Source organism: Syngnathus scovelli, chromosome 6, assembly GCF_024217435.2.
Source record: "Syngnathus scovelli strain Florida chromosome 6, RoL_Ssco_1.2, whole genome shotgun sequence".
Classification (NCBI taxonomy): domain Eukaryota; kingdom Metazoa; phylum Chordata; class Actinopteri; order Syngnathiformes; family Syngnathidae; genus Syngnathus; species Syngnathus scovelli.
The window spans coordinates 20,224,490-20,239,570 of NC_090852.1; the positions used below are offsets into that span (position 1 = coordinate 20,224,490).

Sequence of the window (15,081 nt, forward strand, 5' to 3'; positions counted from 1 at the left end):
TGGGAGTCCCTACAAGTAGGAAGTTGCGTGAGCGTTGAAATTCAGCCACCCACCCACCCAGCCGGTCCACCGAAGCTGCCGTGCGGCTGGTTGCCTTCGCTTGTCGCGGCTTGGCCTCGAGCAGAGCACAGCAGAGCACAGCAGAGCAGAGCACAGCACAACCACGCGCAAATGTCGTCAACTCATCTTGACGTTTGCGCCCGGCCATGAATTTTGGCTGACGGACTGGACTGACGCCAAGATGAAGTCAGGTAAGAGTCCACCACCTCTGTTGTTGCTCGATCTTTCCGGTCACTCTTGACGCCACGAAACGTGCTTCTAGTATGACTTTCCTTCATTTGTGGCCTGGACTGGACCGGCTCGGCTCGCCTTTCTTGTTGAGTCCTTCACATGTTGACTGGCGGCGCTTCGGGTTTCGCTTCATCCTTTGCCGGACTCGTTGTGTTTGGCCTCCTCATTTGCTGAAGCAAAGCGTGTCTGGCAGTACGTACGTACGCGCTTGTTGCTGCAGAAATGTGTTCAATTTACTTTGGGAATGGAATGTTGTAAGATTGAGCTCAGTCAGCAGGTGGAAACACTTGCATTAGTCATCGAGAAGAAAAGAACAATTCGTTTTAGTTGATCAGCTTCAGTGGAAACAAGATATTGTTTGAACCAACTGAAAATATACGACCAAAACCCAGAAAATACCATTTGGTACTTGCAAGAACAACCAAATCGATGTTCGGTCGACGTTTTTTCCGAAAAAAAAAAAAATCAAATACAAAATCGGACAGATCTTAATTCATTGTGTTAACATTTTGACGTTTTTCGTTCCCCGTCTGTCTCTCTTCCCAAACAGGAACAAATATTTAGCACCAACCACTTTTGTTTGTTTCTTGCCGGAAGAGTGAAAGAGAAGGTTTTTCTCGTCTTGCATTTAGCAATGTAGTACACGTTGTCCACCCACCAAATTCTGCCACTCAGCTTCCTCTTCACCAAATTAGCTGGGTGACCCAGTGCAGGAAGCCTTGTGATATTTAATAACATCCCATTTTGTAACATCCCGCCGTCAGCTTGCTAGCCACTGTCAAAGTGGAGCACACATTGTCCAGTTGCGTTGCCTATATTTGCTCATGTGTGTGCGTGCGTCTGTCCTCAGGCGGGCGCAAGCCACCGCTGGCCCCCAAACCCAGTCTGGCCCATCTGCCGCCACCGGCCACGCCTTCATCGGGCCAAAAACAAGTCCCGTGGCAGCCCGGGAGGAAGAGCAAACCCCCGCTGGCACCCAAACCCAGCCTCTCTGAGCTGAACTCCAAAGTGGCGGCGGCGGCGGCGGCGGCTCAAAGCCCGCAAACGCCGGGCCAAAACGGAGCGGCGGGTGAGCGCATAAAGCCAAACTGGGACGCCATTATTCCCATTTGCCTGTGCAGCCAGAAAAAGTGCCGCTGCCTCCGGGACAGTCACGTCAGCAAAACGGAGAGCGACGTTGAGAAGGGCAGAACGGCAAAGAGCGCATCCCCGGAGAGAAGGACTGACCATTCAGAAGTCAGAGCAGGCAGCCACGCCTCCAGCGCCAACGGCCACCTCCCGAGCCCGAAACCTGCCGCTTTCGACAAAAACTCCAATTCCTCCAGACCTCCGATGAAGGTCGGACATCTTCTTTTCAGAATGCTGAGCGAGGAGGAAAACGCTGGCGCCCAGGATGGTCTGGAGGAAAGCACTGACGATGGCTCTGAGCAAAAACAACAACCGCTGCCGCTGCCTCTCCCTGTTCCGCGGAGACTCCAATACACCTCGCAGGCCTGCCGGTCCAGGGAGGAGATCCCAACCTGGGAGGGGAGGAAAGTGAACGCGCAGACGACGGCGGCGGCAGCGGAAGGGAAAGGCGGCGCGTCGGCATCCGTCGGGAGCGGAGCCCCGCGAGCTTTGCCAGCTCTGCCGGCTCTCCCAGCTTCGCCGTCGTCTGGCAGAAAACCATCCCCTACGCCCAGGAAAAAGCAGCTATGCACGTTACCCAGCAACGTGGACGGAGAAGACCCGGGCCGGGACAGCCGGGCCTACGCCGGCGAGCTGTCCGTCGACCGAGCGCAGGGCGAAGGAAGCCGCGATCGGGAGGCCTCGGACAAACCCCAGACGGAATCTCCCGCGATCGCAGAATGGGGAGTCGGGGCCAAAACTCAAAAGGCCGTGGCGGCGGCGGATCTTCCTTTCGAGCTGACGAGAAGTCACCGAAGCGGCCCCAGCCCGCCCGCTCGGCGCAGGTCCTTCTCCGGCACGGACTCGGCTCGTCCGGAAGGAAGTAGGGGCTCTTTCAGGAGGCTGCTGGATCTCAAGCTCTCCGTCACGACCGTAGGATCCGCGGAGCCCGACCGGCCGGACAGAGCCGGAGCGGTCCGGCGCTCCTCCTCCCTGGTGGGAGTGGAACAAAGCGTGGACGGGGACCAGCCGGACTACGCCGACTACGAGAACTACTACGAAGAGATCTCCGAATACGAGAACGTCTACTTTGGCGGCTCTGAGAGCTCCGGCGCCACCTGGCAGAGTTACTACGACGACGACGGCATTTATGAGGAACCAGAGGTGTATTTGGATCAAAACGCCCACTTTGACAGGTGCCTGCTTGCTTGCTTGCTTGCCTGCGTGGCTGCCCGCCTGCGTGGCTGCCTGCCTGCCTGCGTGGCTGCCTGCCTGCCTGCCTGCCTGCCTGCGTGCCTGCGTGCACCTTTTTTGTCTTTGGAAAAGATTCCAATTTTGCGCATTTGACCATGGCTTTTCGCAGCCCAACTAAATTGTGCAGAACGAGGCCGTCCGAGCGGCTCGGCTTAGCTTATCTTAGTTTAGCGTCACGTCATGCCGCCGCATGCTAGAAAACACGTCGAGCGGCTCGCAATGAGTCACAGCGGGTGTCAACATACCACTGCGTGTGCGCACGCACGCACGCACGCTTGGGATTGCTGCGCTTGCTCACTTGGCCTCGTTTCCGTGCCTAAAGTTTTCGGCCGGCGTACGCAACTCTGGGCTCATGGCAATTTTGGAAAACGTCAGCCTGCTCCCAAGGTGACGCGGGCCCCAAAACAAACAGGAAAAAACGTGACGGATCGCAGCTTGCCCTAACCCCAAAAAACATCCTCGCTCGTCATCCTCTGAGCGCTAACTGTTCTTGGGCGGCAGAATTTCTTTAGACGGAGAAGCGGACGGCAGCGTTTCCGACGACGACGTGCCTTTTTCTGACGAGGATGACGACGAGGACGAAGACGACAGCTCCTTCTCGAGTAAAGGAGACGGCGAGCAAGCGGATCAAAGTGCGGTGAGGAGACCTCTCGGGCCTCCAGGTCCGACTGGAATGAGGCGGGTCATATTTGAAAGTGAAAAGCTCTCGCTTGCTTCTTCTTTTTGCTCTCGTCCTTTTCTAGCTACAAAGTGTCTCTCGGAAGCGCAAGATCCGTCACATCGCCACGGAAATTATGACCTCGGAGGAAGTGTAAGACGCTTTGTTTTGCCTGGGCCGCGCGGCGACGTTTGCGTCGCACGCTCACGCTGCACGTTTGCTCCATAGCTTTGTTGACGTCCTGAAGCTGCTTCACGTGGTAAGTCCTCATCCCGCCACCTTTTTCTTCCAAGCGATGACGCGGCGAGAGCCTCTGGCCTTTCTCCAGCGACGCCTTTGTCCATTCGCGCTCGATGAACGCGCCATCGGGGAAGGACGCGGACGAGCGCTCGTGACGCTCCTTTGGCCGTTTTCTTTTGCGCTTTGACTCGAGTGCTAAGTGCTTGGATTTGACATTTGCGGACTGGAGACGTTTTGTCAAAAGTCATGTGAGCCGGCCGGCCGGCCAGCCAGCCAGCCAGCTAGCGAGCGCGCGCGCGCGTCAGCGCCGGCCGCAGACGGGAAGTATTTGTCACCTCGGCCGCGCGGGAACGGGCTCCCGTCAGTGAGTCAGAAAGGCCGCTGACTTTCCAACAAGTGGCAAAGAGCTGTCGGAGGTCGTGCGTTTGAATGTTTGGAATTTCCCCACACGCGGCAATTTGCGGTGAGCGCAGGACTTCCGGCACGCCGTGGCCGAGGCGTCGCGGCAAAACGGCAAAGCGGTGATCGAGGAGCGTCTGCTGGAGCGGATCCTCTACTACCTGCCGCAACTCTACCAACTCAACCGGGACCTGCTGCGAGAGCTGCAGGATCGACTGGCCCGATGGTAGCCGTCGGCCGGACCGGACCGGACCGCCGTTTTGCCAACCCCGTCGCCCGGCCAGGACCGGGCCGGGCCGCCATTTTGCCAACCCCGCCGCCGCTCAATGGCGCCGGCCACTTTTTGCTTTTCAGGGACCAAACGGAGCAGGTGGCCGACATCTTCCTGAAGAAAGGTCCCTACCTGAAGATGTACTCCACGTACATCCGCGAGTTTGACAAGAATGCGGCGCTACTGGAAGAGCAGAGCAAGAAGAACGCGCCCTTCGCCGCTGTCGTGCGACAATTTGAGGTAACCGCAAGGGGCTGACCTCCTTCTTTTGCTTTCTGTCTTTCTTTCTTTCTTTCTTTCTTGCTGTCCTTCTTTCTTACTCCCTTTCTTGCATTCTTTCTTTCTTGCATACTTTCTATCGGTTGATCAAACGATTTGTGGACCGGGAAACCGGTTTTCAAGCTCACGGCTCCTCCCTCGCCTTTGGGCGGGCGGCTGACCTTTGTTTTGAACAGCCGGAAGGTTTACGTTGGCGTCAACTTCATTTGAGCATTTCACTCGTTTTTCCTCGTCCCTGACAATTCACCAAATTGGTGTCCAGACTTTTTGGGCAGACTTCATTTAGTGGCCATGCATATCATCATTTGCGTCCTCATCATCGGGTTGATCCCGAATTTTCTAGCCAAAGCTCAAGTTTTGGTATTTGTGTCCCAGGCCAGTCCTCGTTGCGCCAACTTGGCTCTGAAGCACTACCTCCTGAAGCCCATCCAAAGGATTCCTCAGTACCAGCTCCTGCTCCGAGGTAGGACTGGCCACGAGGTTGCTCACTGCACTGGCACCCACCGCGCTGCCCTCTAGTGGCAAAAAAATCACGCTTGGCCAGATGGGGTTAAATTCCGGCGCGGCAAAGTTTTGACACCTCGGCAACTCTGACGTGACGGAATGGCGTTCAAGTGGCTTTAGCGCAGCGTCTCCATATTGGAGTCAGTCTCTTACGAGCGCCTTTTCATTCTTCTTCTTCCTCATACCGCTTCCGGCCTGGCGTGCCTTTTTTTGGGCAATGACAAACAGCTGCACAGAGAGGTCTTCTGAATAGCTCTGGATTGAACCCTTTGGCGTGACCGAACAGCCGCACGGTTTTCAGACTAACGGGACTTTTCCACGCAAATCGGATGAGGCTGGGCTTATTGGTGCGGTGCGGGTGCATGTGAAGAATGCTGGTGGCGTCACAATTGTCCCGTAAACACCCCGCAGACTTAAGATGCCAGATTAGGTGGCAGCGAGAATTAGCAAGGCAACAAGGCAACGCTTTGTTTTCTGCAGACTATTTGAAAAACCTGCCCAAAGACTCGGCCGATTACAAAGACACGCAAGGTAAGCGGACGACGGCTGACGGAATGGCTCGTCCGCAAGGCTGATCTTTGGCTCCGTCCAGATGCTCTGGCCATCGTTCGCGAGGTGGCCGATCATGCCAATGACATCATGAAGCAAGGGGTAAGAGGCCACTCCACCAAAGCCAGGCGCTGCCCCAGATACCGGGAACTCGACTTTCAAATCTGCCTCTACTGAAGGCCATTAGCAAAAATGGTGCCGCAGCACAGACAGACAGACAGACAGACGGAGCGAGCGAGCGAGCGAGCGTGCTTTGACTTGCAAGCGCACTCGCGCCGCACCGGCGCGCACGCAATCCAACGGCCATGTCTTGCATTTTGTCGGCGCGCTAGGACAACTTCCAGAAGCTGATTCGGGTGCAGTGCAGCCTAAACGGCCGCCGTGAGATCGTCCAGCCCGGGAGGGTGAGCCGCTTCATCCGTTGCGCCGGGCTCGCCCCTCCCTCCCTCCCTCCCTCCCTCTCAATCCTTTGCCTTGTCTTTTGTGCTAGATCTTCCTGAAGGAGGGCCTCCTCAACAAGCTGTCCAGGAAGCTCATGCAGCCCAGAATGTTCTTCTTGGTAGCGCCGACGTCTTCTCTGAGCATTGAGCGTGGCCGCCGTGGCTTTGCTTTGCTTTGCTTTGCTTTGCTTTGCTTTGCTTTGCTTTGCTTTGCTTTGCTTTGCTTTGCTTTGCTTTGCTTTGCTTTGCTTTGCTTTGCTTTGCTTTGGCGAGGCCAAACGGCGCTTGTGCTTTCCTCCTTCAGTTTAACGACAGCCTGCTGTACACCACGCCCCTTCAGTCGGGCCAGTTCAAGTTCAACAACATGCTGTCTCTGGCGGGGATGAAGGTGAGAGCTCCGCCTCCTCGCCGCCGCCTGGCCGAGGGCTGACGCCCATGTGGACCCTGACAGGTGAGCAGACCGAGCCAGGAGGCCTGCCAGAACGAGTTCATCGTGGAGAGCGTGGAACGCTCCTTCATCCTCTCTGCAAGGTTTGGGCTCGCCGCCTCTCGTCGTCGTCGTCGGCGGCTTTGCGCTGGAACCTCTTTTTCGCCCGCCGCAGTTCGGCGTCAGAGAGAGACGAGTGGCTCCGGGCCATTTCCGCAGCCATCGACGATTACACCAAGAAGAAAATCACTTTCATATCCGGACAGTCCTGTGACGAGGTAGCGGAAAAGTCCAGCCGCGGCACGGGGTCGTCGGCGCCGATTCCGCCGGGTTGGCGCGGGCAGGCCGGCCGGCCGTCACCTCTCTGTTTCTTTGAGCGCGCAGGTCCGAGCGAGCGACGCCGCCGCCGTCTCCTCCTCTCTGGGCACCAAAGCTCCCATCTGGATCCCCGACCCGCGTGCCACCATGTGCATGATCTGCACCTGCGAATTCACGCTGACGTGGAGGCGCCACCACTGCCGAGCCTGCGGCAAGGTCGGCCGCCGCCGCGCACCTAATAAGGGGCATGGTAACGCCACGCTTTGGCTTTTCCCTGCGCTAGGTGGTGTGCCAGTCGTGTTCCTCCAACAAGCAGAGCCTGGAGTACCTGAAGAACCAGTTGGCCAGAGTGTGCGACCACTGCTACCTGGCGCTGCGGGAGCAGCAAAGTAGGTTTGCTTCCGCCTGCCTGCCTGCCTGCCGCGCACGGCTTTTTCTCAGCCTCGGAGTCTTCAAGCCATTTGTTGGCCAGGCCAAGAAGATCTCGCCGAGGTGGCCGTTCCCAAAGCCTCCTTTCCTTTCTCTCGCAAATTCAAGCGGATACCGGCGGCCCTCAAAGAGGTGAGCCCTCAAAGAGGCGCCCGCCCCCTCCCTCCCTCCCTCCCTCCCTCCCTTCCAAGACGCTAACCAAGCGGCCGGCCCTGCCCTGCCCTGCCCTGCCCTGCCCTGCCCTGCCCTGCCCTGCCCTGCCCTGCCTCTCTTTCAGGTGACGGCCAGCGCTGACAACTCCTCCATGAGCGGCTACTTGCTGAGGTCCAAGGGCAAGAAGAAGCAGGGCAAGCGCTTGTGGTTCGTCATCAAGGACAAGGTTCTGTACACCTACGCCGCTAGCGAGGTAGGCCGCGGATCGGGCCGGGCCGTCGCCATCACGGGGCACGGGCTCTCCTCTGATGCGTTTTGGTGTCGCAGGACGTGGCCGCCTTGGAGAGTCAACCGCTTTTGGGCTTGGTCTTGAAAGTGGACTCGGCCCAAAGGTGCAACTTCAAGCTGTACCACAAAAACACCCTCTACCACAATTTCAAAGCGGACGACGTTCAAACGGCTCAGAGGTAAAATGTAAACAAGAAATCGAAGGGTGCCACAGTAACTTGAATTTGCACGTTACAGGTGGATCAACACGTTCCGGGAATCGGCAATACTTTAGTCTCGGGAGAGCAACAGCGCCATGTTGACCTTTCATCTCCGGCCCGCCAGGTTTTACCTCAGTGCTCCCAGTTTTCCATCTGGAGACAGCGCAATTCTTCTTTTCAAATAGAATGGGATGATAGGAATGCCAGTTTACTTTTTTTGTCAGCAGCATCTCTCTTTTCATACAGAGTGCGTGAGTGCGTGAGTGCGTGAGTGCGTGAGTGCGTGCGTGCGCTATTTACCGCCTTTCTCATTGTGCCATTTTTTCACAATAGTATTTGTCTTTCATGTCGTTTGTGGCTCACGTCTGCTTTGGATGTATTCACACAACACCTCGTTATTCGCTGTAGCACACAATTTTTATCCCTAAATTATTTTTTGTAATAGATGTGACCCTCCGGCCGCCACCCCCGTTTCTATCAGTCACGGGGGTACTTGACTCATTCCGGTGGCTCGCCACCCGTGTTGTGTCAATGGATTCTCTGTGGGGATCAATAATCACCTCCAATGAGGTGAAGAGCACATCTTGTTAGTGGAATAAACGCCTCATGTTTTAGCATGCCGTCTGTCATCACCAATGTTTAAAAATGTGCACATTTCCATAACAAATGTGAATTACACCAACGTTAGCCAGTCACGGGTCAAAGTATCACATTTGCACGTGGGAACAGTTTACTTCGGCTTCAAAGTCAATGCTAAACACAAGACAGACTTTACTTAATCATGCACTTGTGGTTTTACTTTGTTTTTTGTGACTGTTGCGTGTTGTGCGGGGATGTCAGAAGTTGAGGCAGGAAAAACAAAGACGTGGAATCCCCGAAATTGCACTTGCTTGTAGAAATTAATATGCAGATTCCTTTTTTTTTTTTTCAAGATACTCAATGGTATAATAAAAAAGTGTTTGTATTTCCATCTCTTGTACTAGTGCTCAACTACAACATGAACATAAAAATAAGAATTGATGTGACAGCAAAGTATTTTCGTATACATCTAGTTTTTATTTTCTTAAGAATGGAGTTGTTAAACTGAAGGTTTGGAAAACGTCTTAAAGTAAAGAATTGCATCCGTTATAGCGTCAGATAGATAGATAGATAGATAGATAGATAGATAGATAGATAGATAGATAGAGGGTGGGCAGGCGGGCGGTTGGGCTACGTTTTCAAAGTGCTTTGCTTGCTCGGCTTTTTCAAAATGTTGCTAACTCAGTTTGAACACGCGACATCGCCATCTCTGCGCATGCGCACATTTCCAGGGGAAAAAAATTGGGGTCACGAACTCTGACCCGCCCACCAAGCGCTGAAAAAAAAAAAAAGAATTTGTTTGGAAATTAAAGGATAAAATACAAGTAACGACTTCTGGCCAGGTAAGGAAATGTCCGTGGTGTGTGCGGCGAGGCACGAGGGTTACCGTCGCCGCTTTTCCGCTCACATCCGCGGTGAGGGCGCCGGAGAACAGCCAGGCTGCCATTGGCTTCCTACTAGCACACGGCTAACAGCTAGCTCGTTAGCACGACGCTGAGTTAGGTATGTCGTTCACAAATAACCCCCCGTACCAACGAAATGTCATTTAATCTCCTCATTTTGTCAATGCTGTCGTAAGTAATCCGTTTTAGAGCTCTCTCGCGTGCTAGCTAGCTAGCTAGCTGCTCTTCCGCAGACGTTAGCACATATGCTAACATTGCCTTCCGAAATTTCTATAAAAGAGCGCAAGGTCATGCTCTAAAGCGGAGATGTTGCGCTCCTCTTGGAGTGGGGCTTTTGTGGGGTAATTTCCACGCTATTTTATTGCTCAGTCGTCCTCGCTGCCGCCGCCGCCGCGTTTCTGCTCCGCTCGCGCGGGCCTCTTGGCGTGCCTTTAACCCTTCAATGTTGACCTTTCACCGACAGGAAAAGAAATACCTTTATCTTCCGTATCGATTTTTTTTCAAGGGGTGGGGGGTCACCGGCGGCCGGATTTTTTTTTTTTGCTTGGATACCACAATGGCGCCGGGTTGTCACTAGATCGTGAATAAAACAATTTACATGTATTTGTCCGGACGGAGTTGCGAACAGAGGCCTCGACCGTTCGTTGGTGACAGCCACTCAATGATGAACTAGTAGGCTCCCGGTGCTCAAAACGCAATTGTTTAAGCGTGGAGTCTACATTTGGGGTCAGGGGTCATTGTGCAACGTCTGTGACCCAAACGGAGCAGATCCTACGATGCGGAGAATAATTGGCAAGGAGCAAAATGGCTTACAACAATGCCCCAGCACTATTATGGAGACCGGAGCTCTCTCGCACTCTGCACGGATACTTGCCGGCTCTCCAAAAAAGTTCTCTTTTCTCCGGCATCGCAAGCCTCGTCGCCTGCAAAAGCACGTCCTCTGTCGCGAAACAATTTGGCACGTCGGCCTTTCGTCGCTGTAAGACTAGCGGGACGCCATTAGGGCTGAGGCCGACGGGATGATTCATTCTTCTACCGTGATGGATGAATGAATAATATAGAAAGAACTTTGTGTGACACGCAGGTATCATCCTCAAGTGCTTTGACTTGGCGCACCTTGGCCCGGCCCGACCTGGCCTGCCACTGCTTTGACACACGTGCGTTTCCTCTCTAGTGCCATAAACTGGATGGGGCACTGAGGTGAGGTGAGGTGCGGTGCGGTGCAGCGGGAAGTCGATGTTTGCGGCGCCAATATGGATGGGCACGCTCAGAGGATCCAGCTGGTGTCAGCTGACAGCAACATGTCCGCGGGACACCGACTGCAGGTGATCAACGCCGCTGGCCGGCCGGCCTCGAGACAGACCCGCCGTCAATTGACAACGCTCATGAAAATGATTGCAGACGCCATTGAATTGTTCCAACGCCGCCACATTTTTGAATTGTATATTTTTTTTACCCGCAATGAGTTTCGGAAGACGATTCCGGCTCGGTCGCTGACCTCGCGCGCTCGCAATGTCGTCTTTGAACGGCCTCCAGATTGTGACGGATCCGCAGAGCGGGCAGAAGATCCAGATCGTCACCGCACTGGAGCCGGGCTCTCCCGCCGGTAAGCAGCAGTTCATCCTGGCCAGCGCCGAGTATTCGCCCGGCGGGAAGGTGATACTGGCCAAAAGGGAGGGCTCGCCCAACAAGGTCATCGTGGCGGCGCCGGCGGACAGCTCCGGGCAGATCAACCAGCTGCTCTTCGCCTCTCCGGATCTTCAGGTGCGCTCGCTTCGCCCGTGCCCGCTTGCTTTGTTGACAAATGTCGCCAAGCCGCAACGCTCACGCAGATTCTCCGTCTCGACGTCAGTTTGTAACGGAGGGCTCGGAGCAGTCCGTCGCCAAGCCCGTGGTGGAGTACTGCGTGGTGTGCGGCGACAAAGCCTCAGGTTGGAATCGCCGTCCGTCCATTTGCTTGGACGGTGCTATGTGTCAAGCGACGCCCGCCCACGCGCCTTCCCCTCCGGCAGGGCGCCATTACGGAGCCGTCAGCTGCGAGGGCTGCAAGGGCTTCTTCAAGCGCAGCATCCGCAAGAACCTGGTCTACACGTGCAGGGGCTCAGGCGAGTGCGCCATCAACAAGATCCACCGCAACCGCTGCCAGTACTGTCGGCTGCAGCGCTGCGTGGCCGTCGGCATGAAACAGGATTGTACGTTGCCGCCCGCCCGCCCGCCCAACACAGCGGACCGTTTGTGACTCACCCGCCGCTTGTCCCGCGTCGCAGCCGTGCAGTGCGAGCGCAAACCGGTGGACGTGCCCGGCAGGGAGAAGTCTGTCAACTGCGCTGCCTCCACCGAGAAGATCTACATCCGCAAGAACCTGTGCAGCCCGCTGGCTGCCACGCCCACCTTTGTGTCCGACAAGGAGACTTCCAGGTAAGACTGTCAAATGACCACCGTGTGGATTTGTGCCGTCTACTGCCAGAGCATTCCATTCTTCTGCGCAACATGATTTAAAACAAAAATAATAATAATCATTTGAGCAAAGTTTTTGTCGCCAAAGCGTGCGTGAAGAAAATAAATGGCGGCTGAGCCCAAATCTGATTGGTGACCTCATGCACGACTCTCTGAACAGATCCACGCATTTGTTGGAGTCAAGCATGTTGCTCAACATCCAACAATCCTTCCCCAAGCTGGAAAACACCTTCTTGATCCCGGCGTCCCCGGAAAAGGTAAGCGTGTGGTACTCATCGGCTAGAAGGAAATCAAATGGATCTTAAAAACATTGAGCTGACCTGCTGGTACGTGCGTGCGTGCGTGCGTGGCTCCGTCCGTCAGCCCGACGACCCTTCTCAAAGTGACTTGGGCACGCTGGCCAACGTGGTCACCTCCCTTGCCCACCTCAACGAGGCCGGCGAGATGCTCGCCGCCGACACGCTCAGCAACGGCGACGGCTCCATCGCCGACCAGCGGGAAGATGAGCAAAGCGACATCACCCGGTGAGCGAGAGAGTGACGGCGTGCGTCAAGCGGAGCCGCGTGCTCCAAACTTTTGCATGAAATTCACTCCAAGCACCTATTTCAAGTTGCCCTTTTCTGGGGGTCATGAAACAAATAGCGCTGTATTGAAAAGCGTCCCGAGCGCAACGCTTCACCGGCCGGGGATGATCTAAGAACATTGAGCATTTTGTGGATGTTCTCAAAGCAGAACTGTTTCGGGGGCGGCTAGAACATCTGAATCGCATTTGAAGAGTTGAAACCTCCGAGCGAACCAAAAGCCGCATTACAGCACCCACAAGCTCACGGCAGTCGGATCAAACGGGCCGCTCTCGGGTTGTGTTGATTGCCGCTCGGTTTGCCGTGACCTTTGGCTGTGCGTTCCGCAGAGCTTTTGACACGCTGGCCAAAGTCCTGCACGCCGGCGCGGGCGAGCCGTCGCCGGCCACCGATCTGCGGGCAGCCATGCAGCTGATGTCGGGCGACCAGTCGGGCCCCGTGTTGGAAGTGGAGGGCTCGTTGCTCTCTGACAGCCATATTCCCTTCAAGGTAAGCGTGCGATGCCCCCCCCCCCCCCCCCCCCCCCCCCCCCCCGGCACTGTCCCCGCACACCTTTCCCTTCCCTCGCTCCAGCTCATGATGCCTGTGCCCGTGCCGGAGTACCTCAACGTCAACTACATCTGCGAGTCGGCCTCGCGCCTCCTTTTTCTGTCCATGCACTGGGCGCGCTCCATTCCTGCCTTCCAAGCCTTGGGGTGAGTCACGTGCGCTCCTCTCGCTGGAGCTGGAGGCGGGCCTAAAGCCGCGCCGTGCCGCGCTGTATGCTTCCAGCGCTCAAGAGGACAACGACATCAACCTGATGAAAGCTTGCTGGAACGAGCTGTTTGCTTTGGGTCTGGCTCAGTGTTCCAACGTCATGAACGTGGGCACCATCTTGAGCGCCATCATCGGCCATCTGCAGACCGGCTTGCAGGAAGGTAAGCCGACGGCGCAGCTCGCGCGGGCGGGCGGCCGGGCGGGGGAGAGAGAATGAAGCCGGAGAAAAGCGGGCGGGCGGGTGCCGTGATGTTTGCGTTGCAGAGAAGCTGTCCCAGGATCGCGTGAAGCTGGTGATGGAGCACATCTGGAGGTTGCAGGAGTTCTGCAACAGCATGAGCAAGCTGTCCCCGGACGCTTACGAATACGCCTTCCTCAAAGCCATCGTCCTCTTCAGCCCCGGTGCGTCCTGCCCAAAGACCGAAACGGGCCGCAAAAGGGCACGTGCGTAAGCGTGTGGTCAACCACCGCTGCTTTGGCTTGCTTCAGATCACCCCGGGATAGACAACACTCTGCAGATCGAGAGGTTCCAGCAGAAGGCCTACATGGAGCTGCAGGATTACGTTACGCGAACGTATCCGGAAGATTCCTACCGGTTGGTACCGGAGCGTAGCCTTTCCCATTCCTACCCAATTTGTACCTTCCAAACGTTTCTTGCCGAGATACGTACTAGGTGTGCTTTTGCGCAGGTTGTCCAAGCTGCTGCTGCGCCTTCCCGCCTTGCGTCTCATCAGCGCCGCCGTCACCGAGGAGCTCTTCTTCGCCGGGCTCATCGGCAACGTGCAGATCGACAGCATCATCCCCTACATTCTCAAAATGGACTCTACCGACTACAACAGCCAGTCTCTTCCTGGGGTTTGACCGCCCCCCTCTTGCAAAGGGACCCTTGCAGCCAGTCTCAGGCCAGCACGGCGTGGGCGGGCGGTCGGGCGGCCTTCGCTACTTTTGCCCACGCACGGCAGAACGCGAGGGCGAGCAAGGTAAGAAGAGGCCAACGTGTGCGCAATCAGGACTGACCCTTGGGCCGAGCCCAGCGGGCGCTTTAAAGGAGCCTTTTGAAGGCCTCCAGGGAGAAAGTCCTTCTCCTTCCACTGCACCGCGCGCGCCCAAAGTTTGGGCTATTTGGCCTCGGGCTGAAATTTCAGGATGAACCTGAAATGCTTCCGTCCTATTCCCAAAAAGCGCTCCGGGTCCAACACGCTTTTTGTGGCTCTTGCGCTCTGCTCTCTCCGTTGCAACCGCAGCGACAGGTCGCACCGCAAACGCCGCAGAAGACCACGGACGGCGAGCTATATCCCAAACGTTTGATACTACTGGAATGTCGCGCTTTTAAATTGCCGTCAAAATGTTGTTTGGTTTGCCCATCCAAAGGATGCCGTCACTGTGTGTAAATAGAACGGGGGAGAGCCCTCTGCCATCATCGCATCCCGTCTTTCAGACAAAAAAGAAAAATCCATTACCCTCTTGTATTTGAAAATAAACACGTCTCAATGATATTTGGACTCCCTGCTCTGCGGAACTGCCGAGTCGAGCCTCGCTGAATATGTCAAGACGGTCAAGATCTACGATTTAATGCATCGTTAAGAATGAAATGAGCAAAGGGAAGCAAACTCCCAGGCCCGGTCGAGCAAAAAGAAAAAAAATTGGAGTCACTCCATTCGACTTGGGAGTTAGCGACGGTGTTGCCAAGCGTGTTCCTTTTTTAATATTTAATTTCTGCCGGTTGAACACGCATCGGGGCACATTGCCCCGGGAACATTTGGCATGTAGCAAAGGTCCCTTTTCACGGCGCTTCATGTCTTATGTCATATCGGACCACTGCTGAAAGTGGACATCTGTGTAGCGGACTGGATAACTCAATGTTTACCTTTTCTCTGCCTGCCTGCGTGCGTGCGTGCGTGCGTGCGTGCGTGCGTGTGTAAAACACGCAATTCAAAGCCACTATCTGGCTAAGTGTAAATAAAGAAAATGAAAGAACCACGTTTCCCAGGAAAACACC

General features: G+C 55.5%; 2 protein-coding genes across 6 annotated transcripts; both read left to right on the forward strand.

The window, feature by feature from the left end:
- The first annotated feature begins 39 nt into the window (after window positions 1–39).
- LOC125970256 (FYVE, RhoGEF and PH domain-containing protein 6) lies at window positions 40–8,777 on the forward strand. The gene is made up of 21 exons (XM_049722348.2): window positions 40–251; window positions 1,142–2,594; window positions 3,154–3,289; window positions 3,396–3,463; window positions 3,539–3,569; window positions 4,024–4,175; window positions 4,304–4,460; window positions 4,875–4,962; window positions 5,484–5,534; window positions 5,596–5,654; window positions 5,885–5,956; window positions 6,043–6,111; window positions 6,297–6,380; window positions 6,444–6,523; window positions 6,595–6,697; window positions 6,804–6,953; window positions 7,021–7,126; window positions 7,210–7,298; window positions 7,444–7,572; window positions 7,647–7,786; window positions 7,845–8,777. Exons 1-21 carry the CDS (start codon window positions 242–244, stop codon window positions 7,879–7,881), a joined length of 3,264 nt encoding a protein of 1,087 aa, XP_049578305.1. The 5' UTR covers window positions 40–241; the 3' UTR covers window positions 7,882–8,777.
- A 153-nt stretch (window positions 8,778–8,930) lies between these two features.
- Window positions 8,931–14,578, forward strand: nr2c1 (nuclear receptor subfamily 2, group C, member 1). 5 transcript variants are annotated; one of them, XM_049722405.1, is made up of 14 exons: window positions 8,931–9,228; window positions 10,373–10,613; window positions 10,825–11,052; window positions 11,141–11,219; window positions 11,301–11,480; window positions 11,556–11,706; window positions 11,906–12,002; window positions 12,109–12,269; window positions 12,656–12,815; window positions 12,900–13,021; window positions 13,098–13,243; window positions 13,347–13,484; window positions 13,572–13,677; window positions 13,772–14,578. In XM_049722405.1, exons 2-14 carry the CDS (start codon window positions 10,542–10,544, stop codon window positions 13,941–13,943), a joined length of 1,812 nt encoding a protein of 603 aa, XP_049578362.1. In that variant the 5' UTR covers window positions 8,931–9,228; window positions 10,373–10,541; the 3' UTR covers window positions 13,944–14,578. The 5 variants fall into 5 exon arrangements, with proteins under 5 accessions (XP_049578362.1, XP_049578361.1, XP_068507070.1 ...); XM_049722404.1 differs by having other exon boundaries at window positions 10,463–10,613; XM_068650969.1 differs by lacking the exon at window positions 8,931–9,228 and adding an exon at window positions 9,235–9,388.
- Window positions 14,579–15,081: the final 503 nt, after the last annotated feature.

What these genes read in the sequence shown, in the direction of transcription:
- nr2c1 (XM_049722405.1), top strand. Translation starts at nt 10,542, where the DNA reads ATGGATGGGCACGCTCAGAGGATCCAGCTGGTGTCAGCTGACAGCAAC. An exon ending in CCGCGGGACACCGACTGCAG is followed by an intron (nt 10,614 to 10,824) that starts GTGATCAACGCC and finishes AACGGCCTCCAG; the next exon opens with ATTGTGACGGATCCGCAGAG. An exon ending in GTGCGGCGACAAAGCCTCAG is followed by an intron (nt 11,220 to 11,300) that starts GTTGGAATCGCC and finishes CCCCTCCGGCAG; the next exon opens with GGCGCCATTACGGAGCCGTC.
- LOC125970256 (XM_049722348.2), top strand. An exon ending in CGATTACAAAGACACGCAAG is followed by an intron (nt 5,535 to 5,595) that starts GTAAGCGGACGA and finishes GGCTCCGTCCAG; the next exon opens with ATGCTCTGGCCATCGTTCGC. An exon ending in TCCTTCATCCTCTCTGCAAG is followed by an intron (nt 6,524 to 6,594) that starts GTTTGGGCTCGC and finishes CGCCCGCCGCAG; the next exon opens with TTCGGCGTCAGAGAGAGACG.